We start from the raw sequence: 19,480 nt of genomic DNA on the forward strand, positions 1-19,480 counted from the left end.
GGGCAGCTCCGGCCGCGGGGAGCGCTGCGAAGCGGGGCTGTGAGTTCACGTGTCGCCGGCTGCTGGGCTTGAGCGGTCGCGCGGCCGCGCCGCTGGGCTGCCCCGCGGGCGGGTGATGTTTTGCTTTGCCTCGTTTCCTTCCCCGGCGCTTAATGGGACCGCGATGGCGCAGAGCCGCAGGCGAAGTTGGCGGCGCGGTGCGGGGCGGTGCGGGGTGGCCGGGGCGGGCGGAGCGGCGCGGCGCGGGCGCGGGGGGGCGGCGGAGGCACCGCGCTGCCGGGGAGGTGCGAGACGTGCATGGAAAGATACACTTGTTGAAACGTAACCTTTCCTGGAATCTAAAACATGCTGGTTACCATAACTGGAATTCCTGTGCCATAAAGTCTTTGTCCTCCGCATCTACTGTCTTCAGCTGAAGCCCGAAATGAGAGCGGGACACTTCCTAAAGAGGAAGTTTTTTTGTTTTTGAGCAAGTCAAAGTGATATATTTGCGTTCCCTAATGTACGAGGGAGAAGGAAAGAGAGAGGGAAAAGCTTAGGTGTTTGCGGTTTGTTTTACTTTTGTACTGATATGGAAAACATTTATCCTCCAGCCAAAAAGAAATTGGCATTAGACAGGGAATTTTGCTGGCTGGCCAAAGATTTAATTACTGTTTTGAAAGCCTTGCACTATCCCACTGACTTTTTTTCTTGTATTACTTTTATAAGATTAAAAGCATGAGGTGTTACGGTTGTGGGTCACACTCTTTTTCTTTATTTCTGTAAGAGATGCTATTAGTGTCTTGATTTGTGCATTACAGTTAAAATATGTACTTTTCAGTTTATTATAGTTTGCTGTTCTGAGGTTATTACTATTTGTGAGATCAATAGTCATTACTTATTCATGTTTCTAGTAACACAGTTCTAACGAATGCAAAGAATCTATCCTGGTGATACATTTTCTTGAGCAAGTATTTATGTAATCTTTAATTCATGGTGTGATAAGTACATAAAATGAATTTCCTTGGTTGTCTTTATATATATTCAGATACAAGCAAAGGGCCGGACAACGAATCCCTTGCTCATAGACATAAGCAGCTTTCACCTAACTAAGTTAGCCTGAGTAGCTGTTGGCTAGCAGAAGCGGAGAGTTTGCTTTGTTTATGTATAATCCGCCATCTCAAACTGAAAGGTCATCGTATCGATTCAGCGCCCGCTTCTCTTCCCTGCATCTGTGTCAGGTAGTGCCTTACCCTTTGGCCAGTCTAACATAAATCAATGGCTGTACTTGTGGAGGAAGAGTACCGCCTGCGAGCGCTTGTATGAAAATCTGACTCCAGTGATGACTATAGGCCTGACTGTAGCCTGGGTGCGAAAGACTGTGAGGGTGCAGAAAGGGTGCTCTTGCCTTTATCCAGGCTGCATACGGCATGGTTTGGCATGCGAGAAGAGGTAGCAGCTGTCCCAGGTGTGACAGCAGTACGTGTGTGGGGTGGCAGGACGCTAGCTGGGTAAGCAAACCTGGTGTGCAGGAGAGGGGGAGGCAAACGGTGCCGTTCTTTGCCCTGCTCCCACAGCGCAGGACAGGGTACTGCCCCTTGCGTAGGTCTCGGGGCAAGCCACAGCTTCGCTTCAAGTAGAAAATAGCTTGAAGGAGCTGGTAGCTGTTTCAGTTATTTACATAATGAAAATTGAAACAAGAGGAGCCTTTCTACAGGGCTCTGTAACTCAAAACAATTTTCTGCTGTAGTACTACCACTTAATGTTCAACTTTGCTGAACCACAGCTGGGAAAACCCATTTGTAAGTAGTGCGCCTTCTGTTCAAATAGCAAGTGTTCTTTGCTTTCTAGAACTGCAGAGTAGATCCTGGCATTTTATGGCTCTGAAGTCAGGGTAAAGCAGGTCAGAAGGATCAAGAATACTTTATCTGAATAATCCAGATATAATAAGGGAAATAGTGGAGTAAAACAGGCAATGATTTTTATCTTGGGAGAGGCTAAACTGAAAAAGTTCAATTTTAGCAATGTTCTTTTAAATATTAAGGCATTATGTTGTAGTGCTACAGGAGTACTACAGTACGCAGGAATACTACAAAACATAGTGCAGAGATGCACAGGATTGTAAAGATTCATTAAAATGTGACAATGTAGAGGAAAACAAGGATCAGTGCATTTGCTTTAAAGCTATGCTTATGGTGACAGTGCCAAACTGAAAGTAGCTGCAATTAAAACTCCTTGCAATATCTATAGTACTTTCTTTAACTGTTACTCCATTGTTACAGTGAGAAAACATAAGGAGCTGCATGTTTAGCTCCGTTCGTGGCTTTCTTCCAGGGTACAAATATAAAAGCAGGTCACAAAAAGTTGTAAGCAGAAGACTCTAATCGCTTCTGTGTGGAAGCCTGAATGAAGATGAGAAACAATTTAGTCTGCTGGAACAAGTGTGGTGCTCCTATTAAAAATAAATAAATATTTCACATATTTGCCTTCCTGGTTTGTGTAAAAGACTGAAATGTTGTTCTAAGAATGTGTCTTCTGCCCACACGAGAAATCTCACGTTAGGCATTGTGTGAATTGGTGGAGGTGCCACAAGAAGAGGGTATGTGCTTTTAATAGGTTAATTACTAACTTGTCTTGACCTGCTTTCAAGCATATGTTGTGAGTGCTTGGTTCCTCCTAAATAGCTGAATTGCTACTTAATTAGGAAACTCTCAATCATTTCTGAGATCAGTTCATACACTGGCATTCTTGGTAATGCTTAGCTGTGAACAGTCTTTAAAAGGAAGCTTTTAAAGCACTGACACTGGGCTCTTTTTGCATATTGCTTAAATGAAGCAGTAGCTCAATAACCTGCTGTCTTCAGTCCCACCTGGGAAGGTGCTGCCAGTAATAATGCTTTTGTTCCCAGCAGTAGGGAGCAGTACAGATGTGCGCTAAGCAAGCTGCCCCGTGTGCAAGCTGGAATGGGGCTGGTCACTGGCAAGCTGTGCCCGCTGTCCATCAGCTCACAGATCTTATTTTTGCCCATATCCTTTATCCTCCTCTTGTCTTTTCTCTTATGGTTGTTTGTAAGCTGCTTGGGGTAGAGACTGTCTTGTCTGTTGTCTGCTAGTGCAGTCTTCGTCCCTAACAAGGACTCCTCAGCACTGTTGTAATGCAAATAATAAATAACAGGTCTTCCTGTACCAGCAAGTCCGGTCCAGTGCCTAAGCTTGTATCTTATCAGAATAAATCCTTATGCTACTTGATTTTGAAATATTAACATATACAATAATGGAAGAAAACACTTTAATTTTATAGTCATTATTTTATGGCTGGTGTGCTGTAGCATAACTTTAGGCTGTCCCTGTTGCTTACAAGTCTAAGCTCTGATCAGTCAAATGAGGAACACTGTTTGTATGAGTATTGCATCTATGATGACAGGGCAAATAGTCATATGCATAAAGTGTAGGTGATCTGTAGGGCCAGGATCATATTTGCCTTTTCTTTTTAGCCTTCAGGACCTAATTATCAGATGACTATAGACTGGTGGAGTTGAACTGCTGTACCCAAATGTAATAGCCAACATGTAGTTGAAAGTCGGAAATACGGAAGGTGTTAAGGATTTAACTGACTCACAGTTTCTACCCTTTATTAGTTGTAAACATAGGATTGGCTAGAATGATCCTGACTAGACATGATTGTCATCCTCTAGTAACACTTGCACTAATGGTGGCACAGCGTCCCGTTACAGCATAGTTTAGGCATCATCACTAATGGATACAGCTGTCTGAAGATGAGTACTGTGGACAACTAGAAAAAGCAAAAGGAAACTTCATACAGTAAATTTTCATGCCCTGGTGACAGCTGCCATAAAGCTGTAGCAGTTGTATACTTTCCATGTTAAGAACACTGCATCTTTCGGAGAAGTCATTTTTTCTGAAACCGGTTAATTGGGACAGTTATTTCTGGCCGTGGCATTTGTACAGAACAGAAGGCATGATTGTTCTTATATTTGTTTCTCCGAGTCCTTTGATCGACTTGAAGCTTTCAGTGCTCTACACTATAAATTACCTCAATGCTTTGGCAGTTCATTTCTTTTCTTGTGTACTTGATTAGGAAAATGGAGAAATCCTTGTGACTCAGCTTCAGACTACTATAAATTATGAAGAGATGGGGGAGGGGGGATCACATTTCAAATTAGGAAAGGAGGCTGGGAGGAAAGCTCGTTGCTAAATTTGAGATAAGCATCTCCTGCTATCTCAAAATCTGAGTGGCTACTGCCACCTAGAGATGCACGATACAAATATGCTGCTATGGCTGTCTTGCATGTGACTTGCCAATTAAAATGAGGGAGGCTGCTAATCCCAACTGTTTTTATTAGGCAGCAGCAAGTTTAGTGGGTGTGAGCAGGTGTGTGGGTGTGCTTTTTTTTTTTTCTTCTTCTTTTTGTAGCTCTGTGTAACTAAGGTGGTACCTGTGAATCCTATTCTGGTGATGCAGGTAACTAATCTTTGCACAATTTTCCTTGTGTGGCTTAAATAGGTAAACAAGAAGGATCATGTTCAGTAAGTCATGTGCTGACTGAACTTTAGGCTATATCTAAGGAAATACTTGCAAGTTAGATTTATCCTGGTTTGTTACAGGTGTTGGTGAGACTTGATAGTGTGTCCAAAGCTTGCACCAAATAAGTGCAATGTAAAACCAGTCCCTTAAGGATTTGATTTTTAACTCATTGAAATCTACTTGGTAGGGGGCATCCTTTCATAGATGCTTGGTGGATCAGAAGAAATTCTGATTTTCTTCATGTATTGACTCAAACAACAGCATTTAGTGTGGTTTCACTAGATCCAGGGTTTTCCCAATTTCAAAATTCAGTACTGAAGTTAAATTGCATGTGTAGGTATTTTGTTGCTGCCCCAGATCTAACAACATGGAATACACTTTTTTTAATCTGCCTCTCACTTTTTAGGATATAATTTCCTGTTTTGTTTTGAACCTGCAACTTCTCATTTATACATTTTGTATATCATTTTTTGGCTATAGCAAAGGAAAACTTGCACTTGGGAGAGTAGAATAAGCAGTGTTCCCTAATTAATTTATCAGGAACAGCTTATAAAGAGTATCGATGTGCCGTCTTTAAGCACTGAATGCAAAATCTTATGTCCAATTATTTCTGTCTGACCTTTACAGAAACAGTACATTTTGGGGCTCTTAGAATAACTGGTAGTTTATGGCTTTCAAAATGCCCAATGAATAAGAAACACAATACAACTAAAACCCAGCAGAGGTTGCAAACTCATATCTCATCGAACCTTTAAAGTACCAAGTCACTAGTCTACTGCATGTACTGGTTATCTTTTTAGGTGATGATACTTGATAATTTCTTAAAGTATTTTAAATCTCTTAGTGCAAAGTATATCAGGATAAGTGCTTAATTTATAGCTTCTGAGGGACCTGAGTTTTCCTGTAGGAAATTGAGGAGCTGTGACACAGAGGCATTTACTATTCAAGTGAAGAGGCAACTGCAGGCTATTTGTGCCATATTATGTTGACCAGGGAGAGCAGTTGTTGTACCAAAGCAGTGTTTGAAAAGCTACCCTTGGTTCACCTGGAGTTCCCCATCCATTCTCTGCCCCTCCGGCATACGCACTGGGCTGCAGGTAGGCTTGTAGTCCTTTATAGGCATGTAGCATAGCAAGAAGATTCTGGCAAAAGAACCAGTTAGGAGAAGTCTTTAGTAAAGTGTTGCTGGATGCTCTTTATTAACTCTGCATGCAAAAGACTGAGCACGTTGCTGCATCTAAAGATAAAATTTTAAGAACAGGACTAGAGTCCTTTTTCTTGCTGACTGCCGTAGTACATATATCTATAAAAGAGTGTTAAACATAATCTTCTCCCAACTCTAGCACATATTGTGCCTTATCTAACATGATCAAAACATTGCCTTCTTTAAACATAACAGCTCCTGGAGAAATGCAGTTTTGCCTAGATCAGGGAATTAAAGGTTATGATCTCTGGATCCTCTAGTCAGTTATGCCATTTACTTTCTGAACTTGGTACAACATTGAGTATCCATATGGTTTAGTTTGCTCTTCTTTACAGTGGACATGGCTATCTGACTGAGTGTTCAGTACTTGATATCTAGAGATGAAAAGAAACGAAATCTAAACTTTATTCAAGGGCTGGATTAGTAAGTAAACTAACCTCCCCTTAGTCATAGATGTCACCAAACTACAGAAGTGCCAGTATGGGCACTGTTGAGATGAGCGACAGGACTTGTTTCGTGGTATTTCTCGATAATTGTGCCTGCTGGCTGCCTGCGTTAAGACTTGGATCTTCACTTGCTATTTACATTCCTTTTTCAGTTGATAATCCAGTTTGGCCGAGCCATAAATGCCAAGAAAGAAATGCTATTTGATAGAATTTGTACTGAAAACCAATATGAGCCCAAAGGAGAAGCAAAACCACTGACAAGTTCAAGCTGGCAAAGGAAACTTCACCAGAACTGGTGCCAGGAAACTGTGGTGCAGTAAGGGTTTGCTGCTGAACATCAAGACAGCCCTTCATCTTTATAATGGGTTGAACCAAAACTAGAAATAAACACATATGAACTTCTCCATTTTTGTTTTTCCGGGTATAACCATTATGGTTTATGTCACAATTATTTTTTTTGTTGGCAGCTGGTGTCCTGCAGACAGGTGAAGAAGGATTGTTTTTGTTTTATGGGAGGCAAAGAGGCATGTTTCACATGTCACTACAGCAGCAGGGTGCTGGTATGGTGTATGCAGGTTGCTGCCAATGAAATGGTGCGAGAAGATAAGCAGGTGCTTCTTAATGTCCTCTCAATAAACTTTGTGTAACACCTAGCATAAGTCTGAAAATCAGCTTTAGCCTTTAAAAATTATTGATTGGCATCTGAATTTAAAACAAAGAGAATGAAACAAAGCTGGCTTTCTTGGAACACTCATTTTAAGCCCTTTTCTCTCTTTTTATTTTGTATCAATGATTAATTCCTGCTGGCCCTGATGGCAACCTTACTTTTCTGCCGTTGCAACTGCAGAAATAACAGGAACACTAATGATGAGCAAGGATGTTGAACAAGAATCAGTGAGTCAATTCCATGTGCCTCCATTAAAACATACTGAAAATAAGATTAAAAAAGAGTTAGAGGTCCAAGTCTCCAAAGAGGTCTGCCTCTGAGTATGACAAACCTAGATGGGGCATCATGAATTCTGTAACCGTAGAGCATGAAGTCAGATCACCTGGTTCTTCATTAGCTTGTTCAACACAGATATTTTTGTAGGTTTTTTTCTTATGAAAGTTACAAAATTCTGTGCTTGGAAATACCAGAAATCAGTTCCCCTGCCTCTAGTTAATGGAACAACAGCCAGGCAATGAGATCTAGAAAATGCAATAAATAACTTTGTCTACTCTAAATGAAATGTTTTGGAGCAAATCTTTAGTTGCAGAGTGCCACCAGGCCTGTTAGTATTCAAGCTGTACCTGCTAGAAAATGACTGAATTTCATAGCAAATTTGCTCTGGGAGAAAGCAGTCTGTGGATGAGACAGGAAGTTGTGTTGCATTTCCAGTGAAACCTCTTGGAGGTTTCGACAGTGAAGAATGTTCTTATTTTAACACTAGTTTTCCTTTTTGTGTTGTTCTTTGTTATATAATGGTTGAGCCCACAAATTAGAAGCATGAGGTTAAAAACTGAAGAATGAAGGAAGAAACAGAAAGCCATATGGCAATAGCAGGAGGTCCTGCCACCCCACCTTAGGCTCGTGACAACATGCCCTACATTTAACCTACAGTCAGGAACTAATTAACGACACAGATGGAAGTGAGCTAGCATGTGTATTCAAAATAATACCCCCAAGGTTTTAATCAGCTGCCCTGCCTCTTTCTGGGTTAGACATCTAAGTTACCATAGAGAGATTTACAAAATATGTGAATGATACATATGGTTAAGGCAGCTTTGTGTAGTGGCTAAAGCAAGGGCCTGGGAGGGGGTCTTTTCCTGGTTCAGCAGTGACTTGCTGTGCAATCTTAGGTAAGTTATTTAAACCTCTTAATGTGCTCCAGCCTACCCATCAGGAAAATGGAGTTTCTGATACAGTTCCTCCTTCACCTAAGTATGCTGAGTTTGAATGTTTGCAAAGCTCTTTGCAAAGCTTTGGTGGTATATTCTGTAAGAAGTGTTCTACACGTGGAGAGACACAGCAATATAAGTACCAGGTCTGCGCTCTCTTGTGACTCTTTTAAGTCCCCCACTCCCCCTAGAGCTACAGGACCTCATTACCACTGAAAAGACAGTTCTGCTTTTGATTTCTGATAGGACATTGACTTTAGATAATCTGTAATCCATCATACTGTGCAGAGGTTTGGGATAGGGAGAACGGTTAGTTATTTTCAATAGAGTAATGTTATGTTTTTCACTCAACTTTCTTCTCTTTTTTTTCCCCCCTTTTTTCCCCTCCCCTTCTCTCAGCTATTTGAAGAGAGGCTCTCCTTCCCTGCAGGGCAGTAGAATCTGCTTATGGGAAGGGACAGGTATTGAAGTTAAAGAAATGTTTATTTAATGACTGAAATTGCATATATGAACCTTCCATTTGGAGCTCAAGGGCTCTTGCAGTGAGAGCTGTACATTGGCAGCAAAGCCACTTTCTGCTGTTGGGGGTGTGCGTGTGTGTAGTTCTCTGAAACAAAACACCTTTAAGTTCAGAGCAGAGGAGAGTTAGATTGTTTGGGGCTGGATTTTGCATACTTCTGTTTATAGGCATGTCTGGGCTACTTGTGCTTATGTAGTTGGGGGAAGGGAGGGGCCAGTCTGCACACCTAGCAAACCTTTTTCTGTTTTGGGGTTGKTTTTTTTCCTTCCTCTCAAGAGTATAATTACTGCCAAATATGCATATATCCCAAAGGAGTCTCAAGTGTGAGGAAGCTGTTTCACTGAAACCTGCCACAGTTTGTTCTGATACAGCTATTAGCTTGACAGTTCATGCGTTGGCCCCATCTCATTTCACGACCACACAAATATTGGGCCACCTGCCCAGCTGGTATAAATGTGAATAGCATGCTATGGTTTTAAACCAGCCAGTGACTGTGTCCGCTTGAATGTGCTATGGCAACAAACCCCAGTGGTCCTGGTGGAAGCTGTGTCCTGTGATGCCACATGTGGTCGCTGCAGCTAGTGAAAAGGTTGAGATTTACCTGGCTCATGACTTTGCATTTTTAGTTTTTGGGGTGTGTGGAGGGGAAGCTAATGTGCTGTGTTCACAGAAATCACAGTGTAATGTTCCTCCGTAAAAGAAATCATGCCGTTGCACATCTGGGGGAAGGCAGGAGTTTGATAAAGGACTTCTTCCTGCAGGGTTGCAGGCTTTTCTCTTTCTTTATGTTCTGTTAAAATGTTTGTCCCTTGGGTGGTGCAGCTAATGAAGCTTGTTTTCCTACACTTGCACCTTTGCCAGATACACCTCCTGGTTCTCTATGAAACTCCTAAAATTGGAGCAACGACACACCACGTGGTAAGTGGGTAAGCCCTGATGCTTACAGGCTTGGCAGCTGCTGCCAAAGGGCTGAGGTTTGCCTGCTGCACTGCATTGGGGGTGGGGTAAGGGGTGCTGATTTGGGGAGGTGTCTGCTGCCTGTGTGCCTGTTCTCACGCAACTGTGGAAATAGCGTTGTCTGAGAAACTTGTATCCCTCTGAGTCTGGTAGAAGTTGGCCCCCAAATTTTTAAAAGAGGTATGGGACAGAGAAGCAAGCAGAGCAATCACCAAAGCTTTGTTTCAGCATGAAACCATGTTGAAAAGATAGCTGAAAATGATACTGCTTTCAAATCTGTGGTCTGCTGTGTTGTTGTCATAGTAAAGTATCAGTGGTGAAAGGAGAGTGCTTCTTGCCAAAGTGTTTTCAATACAGTTATATTAATGTATTAACATAATTTTCCAACAACAATGTTATCTCCAGAGATATAAAGCAGCTGTTAGGGCAGGGCACACACAACAACCTTCTGCAGGCAGCAGTGACAGAGATGGGTTCGGTTCCTAATGAGTGTTTATATCCTTGTTTAATAGAAATTTTTCATTATTCCATTAATGTAGATTGTGGTGGCTTTGCAGACTTACCGATTTCTGTTTCTGATCTGGTTGTTCCCGCGTAGCTTTGGAGTTTAATACTCCCAGAAGCCGTTCCGGTACCTCAGTGTAAGCTTTTATCCCTTGCCCTTGTATGGAAAGTACTTCCACAGAGATGGCGTGCTGGCAACTGGACTGAGCACGTGTTGAGAGAAAGCCGCGCCTGAGGGCCGGCAACCAAAAGATTACTGATAACACCACTGGCAAATGCAAGCATATTGTTACTACCTGTCAGGGCTGTAACAACAGGCGTTTCCAGTTTCTGGTTCACGCACATCATGGTGCACTGTTGATCTGGTTCCTTTCGAGGACTGACTGTGGCTAAAAGCAAGGTATTCCCTCACAGCATTACCACCCACAGTCAGGGTCTCAGCCAAGGTAAGTATCTGGCACCAAATGGGCTGCCCTCGCCCTTTACTCTAGGGAAAGCCCTGCCTGCCCGACCCACAGGTAAGAGATCCATGTGATACGTGCCTCTTTTAACCATTAGTTCTCCTTGGCTAAGCTTCACTTAGGTTCCTGTTGAGTGCATAATGTTCTATAGGTCCTAGGAAACTTGCCACTAGCAGAACTGATGGGCGCGTGGGTTGTTTTACATGCTGTTCAATAATTTATAGGCACTCTTCAGATCCAAGCTCAAGTGGTACAGCAGCTTCTGGGTTGTTACAGGGCTGCTGGACACATGTCACTCTGCTAAGGATCCAACTCGCGCTAGTTTGTGCGCAACACGCTCCGTTCTGTTCCTGCTCGTGATGCCAATTATCCCTGCCTTCAGTGGGAGCTTCATGTGTGTACTTGGCAGAACAGCTTAGTCCTGTGACGATGCAGCGCAGTATTTCGTACCGCAGAGCGGGAGCAAAATGGAAGACAAACCGCAGATGCCACTCGGAGGTCTGAGATTCCGCACTAATGTTTGGTGCTCAGGCTGAATTAGCATTATATAAGGCTGCAGTGGCTATTGAAGTGGATGATTTCAGAGAATTGTAATTATCTACTCTCATGGAGGACCCAGATAATATCTTGGCATGGAGTAACTATTTCATGGAATGATTTTGTGGTTGTTTTTTTTCAGATAACCTATTCTGTAGGTGAATTTCCTTTTCACAGAAGGGTCATAAAATATTACTTCTGAATGAACGTAGTAATGGCATGAATTTGTCATGAGGAATATTCTAAAATGGCTGCATGCAGTTTTCTAAACCTGAAAGCTATTCAGAAATTGGAATTTGCTAATGCTTAGGACTTGGTCTTGGAATTCACGTCTCCCCAGGACGGTGTTTCTGGCATGGCTTTAGGAGTATGGCGTGTTACCCTACCCGTGATACTCCTGAGAAGCAAAATTAAACCTGCTGGTAGTTCTTTGATTTGAGAGGGACTTACACTATATAGCTTGATATTTCAACATGAAACTAGTTGTGGCAAAAAATGTTACAGTAAAGCATATTGTGTTTGATATGTGCAGTGACGTGTATATATATATGGGTGTGTGTGTGTGTGTACCTTTTTGAGCTGAGTTTCTTTTCCCTTTTTTACGGTAGTGATCACAGACCCCAGTGCAGTTTGAGTACCCCTTGTGCAGGACACTGCATAAACAGCTGGAAAAGCAGTATGTGTGTCACTGGCACAGTAATCAATTCCCATTATAAAAGTATAAAAATAGTGCACATCTGTTCTCTTCTATGGGTGTTGTCTCTCTGAAAGCTCTGATACCATCTGTGAGTCTGGCCTGCTATTCCCTCACTTGTACATACTGCCAAAACTGATCCTGCCTGTTTTCTCATATGGGCAGAATGGGTCTGAGATCCATCCGACAGAAATCCGACTGGGAACCCCTTGTAGTCTGGTACTTGGCAAATTCAAGTACAAATGTGCTTGTAATGAAGGGACTGTCTGGTCTGTACACATTAGAGCAGCTGAATTCTTTCCCAGAGCTTTGGAGCAGCAATGTGCCCTTTCTGTGGCTTTTTGAATCTCCAGAAAAGTATAAAGAAAGTTTCTAGGAGACTATCTGATCCATAATTCAGTGAAAGATCAGCATGGCCTTATTATTTTGCTGTTATTTTCTTTGTTTCCCCCCGGCCAATGGGAGTGGTTGTGATTTTTGTATGCTTTTTTGGAGACTGTCCAGTGAAACCTAGGAACCCCCCAAAAACTGCTTGTAGTGCATAAACAGATGCATATTTCTTCAGAGTCAATAATAAGTGTTGCTGGAGTTTCTTTGCTTTTCTCAGAGGCTGTACCACAGGCAACAGTCAACAGCATAAGATGAAAGAAAATTTCTCATGTTAAATGTTGTAGTTTACAAACTGCTTGTAAATTTGCTTGCAATTTATCTTAGTCTTTAAAATGGTTCTGACTTGGTCTCTGCCATCTCTGGCATTATGGCTAGATAGATTTTTATTACCTGAGGGAAAACCAACATGAGAGAATAAAAATAAAATGTGTTTCTTCTTCCTGATATGAAGCAGGAAATTATAAGAATACAAATTGGGTGTGGGTGTGCATGTGTATGTATGGGGGGGGGAGGTTGCTTTATTTTCAGTAATAAAAATTAATTATATACTTTGCTGCATAAATAGCCCTAAGGATAACCAGAGTGCGTCAGACATCCAGTTATGCATGTGTTAAAGGTTAATACTATTTGTTCTCAGTACATTTAGTCTTCGCAAATCATGTGCTGACATGCATCCCATTTTGTATCTGTTCACACGCTCCGGTAATGATGTGTAGAGCAGAAACTCATGCCTGTGCCATTCAGTAGTATTTAGTGAATTGAACTTTTGTATAAAGGTCTTAGAAAATGGCAAGGCAGAAAATGAATGTCTTCTTGCTTCTAATTTTATCTTTCACTGCACACTCCTTTCTGGAGATTAAAGCATTATGAACCTATTCACTACTGAAAGAAAGTTATTTCAACTTTCATAACCATATCACTTGAATATCAGGATGCAGAGCAGCAAGTTCATGTTCACAGCTATTCCTCAGGTCTCCCTGCTGGAAATACAACCTGTTAAGCTGTTATATTTCTGCTGAAAATAACTAAAAATAATGAACTAAAACAATTAACTAGTGAATTCTCATTAAATACAAATATTGAAGTAAATAGTACAGATAGGTAATTGACTGCATATGTAAACTAGCTGTGGATAATTGACATGACCTTCATTTAACAAGCCTTCTTCCTATTAATGGAGACTACTGCCACAATTATGTGGCCTTATTCTGGCTGTAATTCTATGGACTTCATTGAAGTACAAACTAGGTCATGTCTTCCTGAGATCTGGTCCATGATGGGTGACCTCTTTTTCATAGCTTCAGCTTTGCTGCGCTGCAATAGAGAAGGAAGGATGTTCTTGCTGCCATGAGAATGGACTGCATTCAGGACTCAAATGTTTTTTCTGCCGGACGCATCTTGTATGACCTGATGGAGTTGTGTGAGGCTAGCATGTATTTATTTTAAATAGCATATATCTATTTTAAAGAAGGCAGTCATTGTATGCAACTGTCCATGGGACAGCGACAGAACCAGTATTCCCTTTCCTAGAGAAGTGTCTTACTAATTTTAGATCCTGTATGCACAGTGACATAGTTGAACAGAAGGACTGCAGAAGAACTACAGCCTTCAGTAGTCTTTGTGGAATGTGGGAATTAGAAATCTGAATCTCCTACAGCTGAGAAGTGAGTGGATACCTTACAGAATTACAGAGTAAGGCTATATCAATCAGTGACTTTTTTTTTTTTTCTTTTTTCCTCTAGTCGTGCATCTGACTAAAAGTGGCTGTGGTTACTCCTTGCTGTCTGGCGTTCAGTTGTGTTGATGTGTTCAGAACAGGCTTTCTCGGGCAGGTCACTTTGGCTAAAGTTTGAGAGTTGTGGTGAGCCTCCATGGGAGATGGTTGCTCTGTGTACCGGGTTGGTGTCAGTTGTGGGTGTACACAGAAATGCTGAGGCATCTCTGTGCAAGGCCTCATCGTGGTGGGTATTTTCTGTATGAAAAGGGAAAGTAGCTCGTCCAGCAGCGTGCTGGGAAAATGGAGAAATACAGCTTTCTGCCATTCCATTTCCACTCTGGGTCCCAGTGACTGGCTCATAATCGGAAGGGTGTACACTGTCTGTTAGTGCCTGGGGTTTACAAGACATTTATTGTAACAGAGCAGGCAGTATTTCTAATCTTTACCATATAATGAAGGTTTGATAGTTGGGAAGGAGGAGGGAGAGGACTGGAAGCTGCTATCCAGTGTTTCCGTTGACCTTTTTGGCACTGCATTGGAATATTAGTCCTGCCTCATTAAGTGAGATACGAACCATGCATTCATGAGTCAATTCAAAATTAGCTGAAAGGTTGTGGGTTTTTAGCCATGAAGTGAGATTTAAGTCTTACTCCACTATAACATATTAAGACTAGCAGATTTTGAACAACTACTTCTACGATGAAGTTGTTGTGGCCTCTAAGATGAAGAGGCTTCCTAGATATTAAAATACTATTTCCTCGTATTAACTCACTTGATATCATTTTGCTGCCAATGACAAGAGCTGTGTATATTGCTGAAGTTATTGTCAACATACGGAGAAGAATCTTTTCACATCCTGCTTATACAGTTGTGCTTTATCTGGGACTCATTTACAGAGAAGTAGATGTTTTCTCTCCGTTCACTTGCTAGCAATCTGCACTGCTAAAACTTAATTTGACATACTCTTATGTTGATACAAATGGGAGGAAGAGGGGTGGCCTTTAGAGGAACACATTTTTGGGGGGTATTGTCAGCATGTTATTGCTGTCATAGTGTTGTTGGTTTTCATAGTCTCTGTTCTGTTTCTGGCTAACCCGGATAATAGTGGCGGTCAGATGTCATAGGATGGGATATAAATGGATCAGATTTAGGAAGGCACTTCCCCTTCTAAATGGAGGGTAAAGCTCATCAAGGAAGGGTTAACTTAACATGAGATATGAAATACTGTGAGATATGGTGACCAGCCACAATTTGGCAGAGGATACTTAGGGATTATTGGAGTCAAGTGGTGAGTTTCTTTGCACATCTCTGCTTCTCCTCAGTCTTTGTCAACACAAATTAAGTTGCAGAGCTGCTATTCTACTAATTTCAATTCCCTTCAAGTTCCTTGCTACCATGATAAATAAACAACCCAGTGATAAGGATGTGGCCTGTTCCAGTAACTGTTCTATCCTTTGTTAACCTGCCTAATTTGAGAAGCAAATGTTAAGTGTCCAAGTGGTGTGCTTAGCTGATGGGTGCAAGCTCCTCTTTCTCTTGTGCTTGTTCTGGTGCCTCTTGTGTTGCATCGTACCTTTTTTGGACTGGCCCTTTTGGGTACTATGTGCTCAGACAGAATCTGTCCCCTGGAGTCAAGATATTGGCTGGGACTGCTGGGCACGACTCTAATAAAAATAATGGGAACCTGATTAGGAGCCAGAAGATCTGTGTTTTGTTCATTGCTCACAGCAAGCATGTGGTTTATTTGAAGTTGTATGTAAAATAATTTTCAGAAGAGTGCATGAATATGAATATATATATATATATTTTTTTTTTTTGCATGCTCCACTGGCTCAGTCTTTGTATATCAGCTGAACAGCCCCTTCTCCCTCTTGTCTTGTCTCTCCTTGTTTGATAAAGGAAGAGTGATATCTTTCTTCCTTGTTGTGGTGTTCAGCATCTCTAGTGTCTCTGTTTCTCCCCTCTGAGGAAGAAATCTGATATTATTCTCTGCAAAATGTTTCAAAAATCCTAGGATGAAAGAAATCTGCAAAATATTAATGTTCTGCATGGTTAGAGCAAACACTATGTTCCTGTGAGTCACAGATGTCAGGTTTGTTTAATCTTAATAAATCTATGCCACAATAAACTTTTAAACAGGAAGAAAGAGGGAGGCATGAAGGAATAGTTGTGCTAGTGGGGAGCGATTTCTTAGCCAAAATGTGGTTTAGCAAAAAAAAAAAGGGGAGGGAGGGGGCAAAACCTCAACCCTGCTCCCCCAAACAATCCCTTCTTCCATGAACCCTTCATTGAGTAAATTTTCAGACCTAAATTTTGGGTAGTGCCTTTTGAGTACATGCTGCTTTTTCTTTTTATGTTTTATGATAGATTGTCTTTTCAAGTTCAAATCTTAAGAGTACTAGTTTCCCATAGCATATTTGCAGGAGATGAAGTAAGGCTTTTTACATAGCACCCTGTTGGCAAACAGAAATAGCATTTACTCCAATGAGTTCTGCCAAGTATGAGGTACTTCCGAATGAACTTCAAAAGCTCAGAAACAAGCATTAGCTGCTGCTTCAAAAATGTGAACAATGCCATTGCTTTCTAGCAAGCAGAACTGGTGAGAGCCAGGATCGAAGGGGGGAAAAAATAACAACTGGACTTGCTGGATGTCATAGTAGCACACAGGGATCAGCCAGAAAGTATAGCTCTTGGTTACAGCAGGATTTGGGGGTTTCTTGTTACAGTAGTACCTAACGTATGTACTCTACGCTTCAGGAGGAAACAATTTCTGCCCTCAGGAACTTGCAATGCTTAAAGACCAAGCAAAGCACATGGGAGGAAACAGTCCTACAAGTTAAACTGATTTGAGTGCTGATAGGAGTGAGTTTTGCTAATTCCAAGGTTGGTGAGGGGTTTTCTTAATACCATTTTTTTTCCACTCTTCCTGGTTGCTATCTCTCCATGTTCAATGGGGACAGAGCTGAAAATGTTATGAGCCTTGAAGCGTGGCTGGTAACATGCTCCAGACTTTGGGCAGGATGAGAGAAGCAAAGGCAAACCACTCCTGTATGAAATATGGCACAGGACTGCTGGCTGGTTTGGCTCCTGGCATTCATGCTGGGCCCTGTGCTTCAGGCAGGAACCTCTGTGGAGATCTAATTTGATTTAAACAGATGTTTTGTCTACATGAGAACAGGCAGTGTGTGGCCTTGGGAAACATGGTACAGTGGTTCTGTCATTTCAGCCTTGCTGTTTATCACGGCTGTAATCTAGAAGTCCTTTCCCTGGCATTCATGTAGTGCAAGCTATCTTTTCAGCTTAAATTTAGTATGGTTAAAAGTGTGCTGTCCTGCGACCTTTTCTTTCTTCATCTGTATTTATGTGTACATACCTTCTACTTTTAGACAAGAAATTGACCTGCTGGGACCTGAGAATTGTATGGCCTCTTCCTGTGTTTTCAAGGTTGCTTTCAAAAATACAAATGCAATTTATCCCAGCACTGCTCAGTTTCATGAGGATAGAACTATGAAATATTTCTAGCATAGAGATTTTCAAAATCAATTATTTGCATTTGCGCTGGAAAGGGAAGTCTCGCCTGATCGGTGGCAGATGAGGCCACGGGGAGCTGACCAGGAGAGCGGCTGCTGGCAGCCCTTCAGGAAAGGCAGTGCTCCTGGTCTTCATAGCACAACAGACGTGTGAAACTGCCTCTTATCACTGAAATGCTGCATTGCTAAATAGCAACATTTACTATTACTGCTTTTGCTATTACTTGAAATAGGTATAATCAGTCAATAAATGGGGAGTGTATAGAGTATTTAGTGTAATACTTACTGCGGAAGGATTTTGGCACATGAGAACTCTGAATCGCCATTATCGGTGTTGCTAATTTTTGGCATATGCTTTATCTGAAACTCGAAATCAAAAAACACTTTTGTACATGCAGGACTGTGCTTTATCACTGATAATGGGTTGTGGCTGCATGAAGCAGCTCTCTGCAGAAAATGCATTATGTTTCATGACAACTTAGGTGGATTTGCTGTTGCTTTGTCCCTTGTAAGTTAAATATTTTTTTTCTCTTGTTCTTCTCCCTAACAGTTCCACCAAGTGAGAAGAGTGATGACCATCCTTTTCCTTACTATGGTTATCTCATACTTCAGTTGCATGAAAGCTGCCCCAATGAAAGAAGCTGGTGTAAGAGGACAAGGCAGCTTGGCTTACCCAGGTCTGCGGACCCATGGGACTCTTGAGAGCCTAAACGGGCCCAATGCTGGTTCAAGAGGACTGACGTCGCTGGCAGACACTTTTGAACATGTCATAGAGGAGCTTCTAGATGAGGATCAGGACATGCAGCCCAGCGAGGAAAACAAGGATGCGGACTTGTACACGTCGCGAGTCATGCTGAGCAGTCAAGTGCCTTTGGAACCCCCCCTGCTCTTCCTGCTCGAGGAGTACAAAAACTACTTGGATGCTGCAAATATGTCCATGAGGGTCCGGCGCCACTCTGACCCAGCTCGCCGTGGGGAACTGAGTGTATGTGACAGTACGAGTGAGTGGGTAACGGCAGCAGAGAAAAAGACTGCAGTGGACATGTCCGGTGCAACTGTGACAGTCCTTGAAAAAGTCCCAGTATCCAAAGGCCAACTGAAGCAATACTTCTATGAGACCAAATGCAACCCCAAGGGGTACACAAAAGAGGGTTGCAGGGGCATAGACAAGAGGCACTGGAACTCCCAGTGCCGAACTACCCAGTCTTACGTGCGAGCTCTCACCATGGATAATAAAAAGAGAGTTGGCTGGCGGTTTATAAGAATAGACACTTCCTGTGTATGTACATTAACCATTAAAAGGGGAAGATAGTGGATTCATGTTGTATAGATTATATGGAGACAAAAATATCTATTTGTATATATACATAACAGGGTAAATTATTCAGTAAAAAATAATTTTATGGACTGCATGTATAACTGAAGTTTATACAGTACAGTGGTTCCACAATCTATTTATTGAAAACATACCCATGATCTGAAGGGGAACAAAAGTCATTTGCGCACAACTTAAAAAAACAAAAGTCTGCATTACATTCCTTGATAACATTGTGGTTTGTCGCCGTTGCCAAGAATTGAAAATATAAAAAATTAAAAAAAATAAATAAAATTGCATGCTGCTTCAATTGTGAATTGATGATAAACTGTCCTCTTTCAGAAAAAAAAATTGAACCAAAACATTCCGTTTACATTTTAGACAGTAAGTATCTTTATTCCTGTTAGTATTATATCTGTTTACTGCTTTTAACTTCTTCTGATAGCGTTGGAATTAAAACAATGTCAAGGTGCTGTTGTCATAGTTTTACTGTTCTCTTTTGCTTTTAAACTCCCATGAGATTGAAAAAAGGAAAAAAAAAAATCCTTACCTTATACATTCTGGATAAAAAATTTGTTTTTTGTATGTTGTGAAGGTGTTTGCAATAGCAATCCAACTACTGACAAAAATAATAATAATAATAAAAAAGAGGCAACTGAAAAAGAATGGTGATGTTCCACTTCACATTGTTGAACTTCAGGCTTAAAGACAGCACTTAGTTAACTGTCGTGCAACATGCTTTTTTTTTTGCTTTTTTTTTTTTCCTTCCTGTTTTATTTTGCTGTCTTTGGAGACCTACATTT

The 19,480-nt window shown here is 41.5% G+C and overlaps 1 protein-coding gene across 3 annotated transcripts in view; it reads left to right on the forward strand.

Annotated features, from left to right (window-relative positions):
- The window catches only part of BDNF (brain derived neurotrophic factor), a 37,949-nt gene extending 19,071 nt beyond the window's left edge, over positions 1 to 18,878 (forward strand). For 2 of the 3 annotated variants that reach the window (XM_026073096.1, XM_026073098.1), the window contains exon 2: positions 17,913 to 18,878. In XM_026073096.1, coding sequence (XP_025928881.1) covers positions 17,913 to 18,674 — 762 coding nt within the window. In that variant the 3' untranslated portion in view covers positions 18,675 to 18,878. Of the gene's footprint in view, positions 1 to 10,455; positions 10,480 to 17,912 lie in introns of those variants that run through there. The other variant, XM_026073099.1, reaches the window with a different exon arrangement.
- The last annotated feature ends 602 nt before the right edge of the window (positions 18,879 to 19,480 follow it).

The sequence above is a fragment of the Apteryx rowi genome, unplaced genomic scaffold (assembly GCF_003343035.1).
Source record: "Apteryx rowi isolate R43461 unplaced genomic scaffold, aptRow1 scaffold_360, whole genome shotgun sequence".
Classification (NCBI taxonomy): Eukaryota; Metazoa; Chordata; class Aves; order Apterygiformes; family Apterygidae; genus Apteryx; species Apteryx rowi.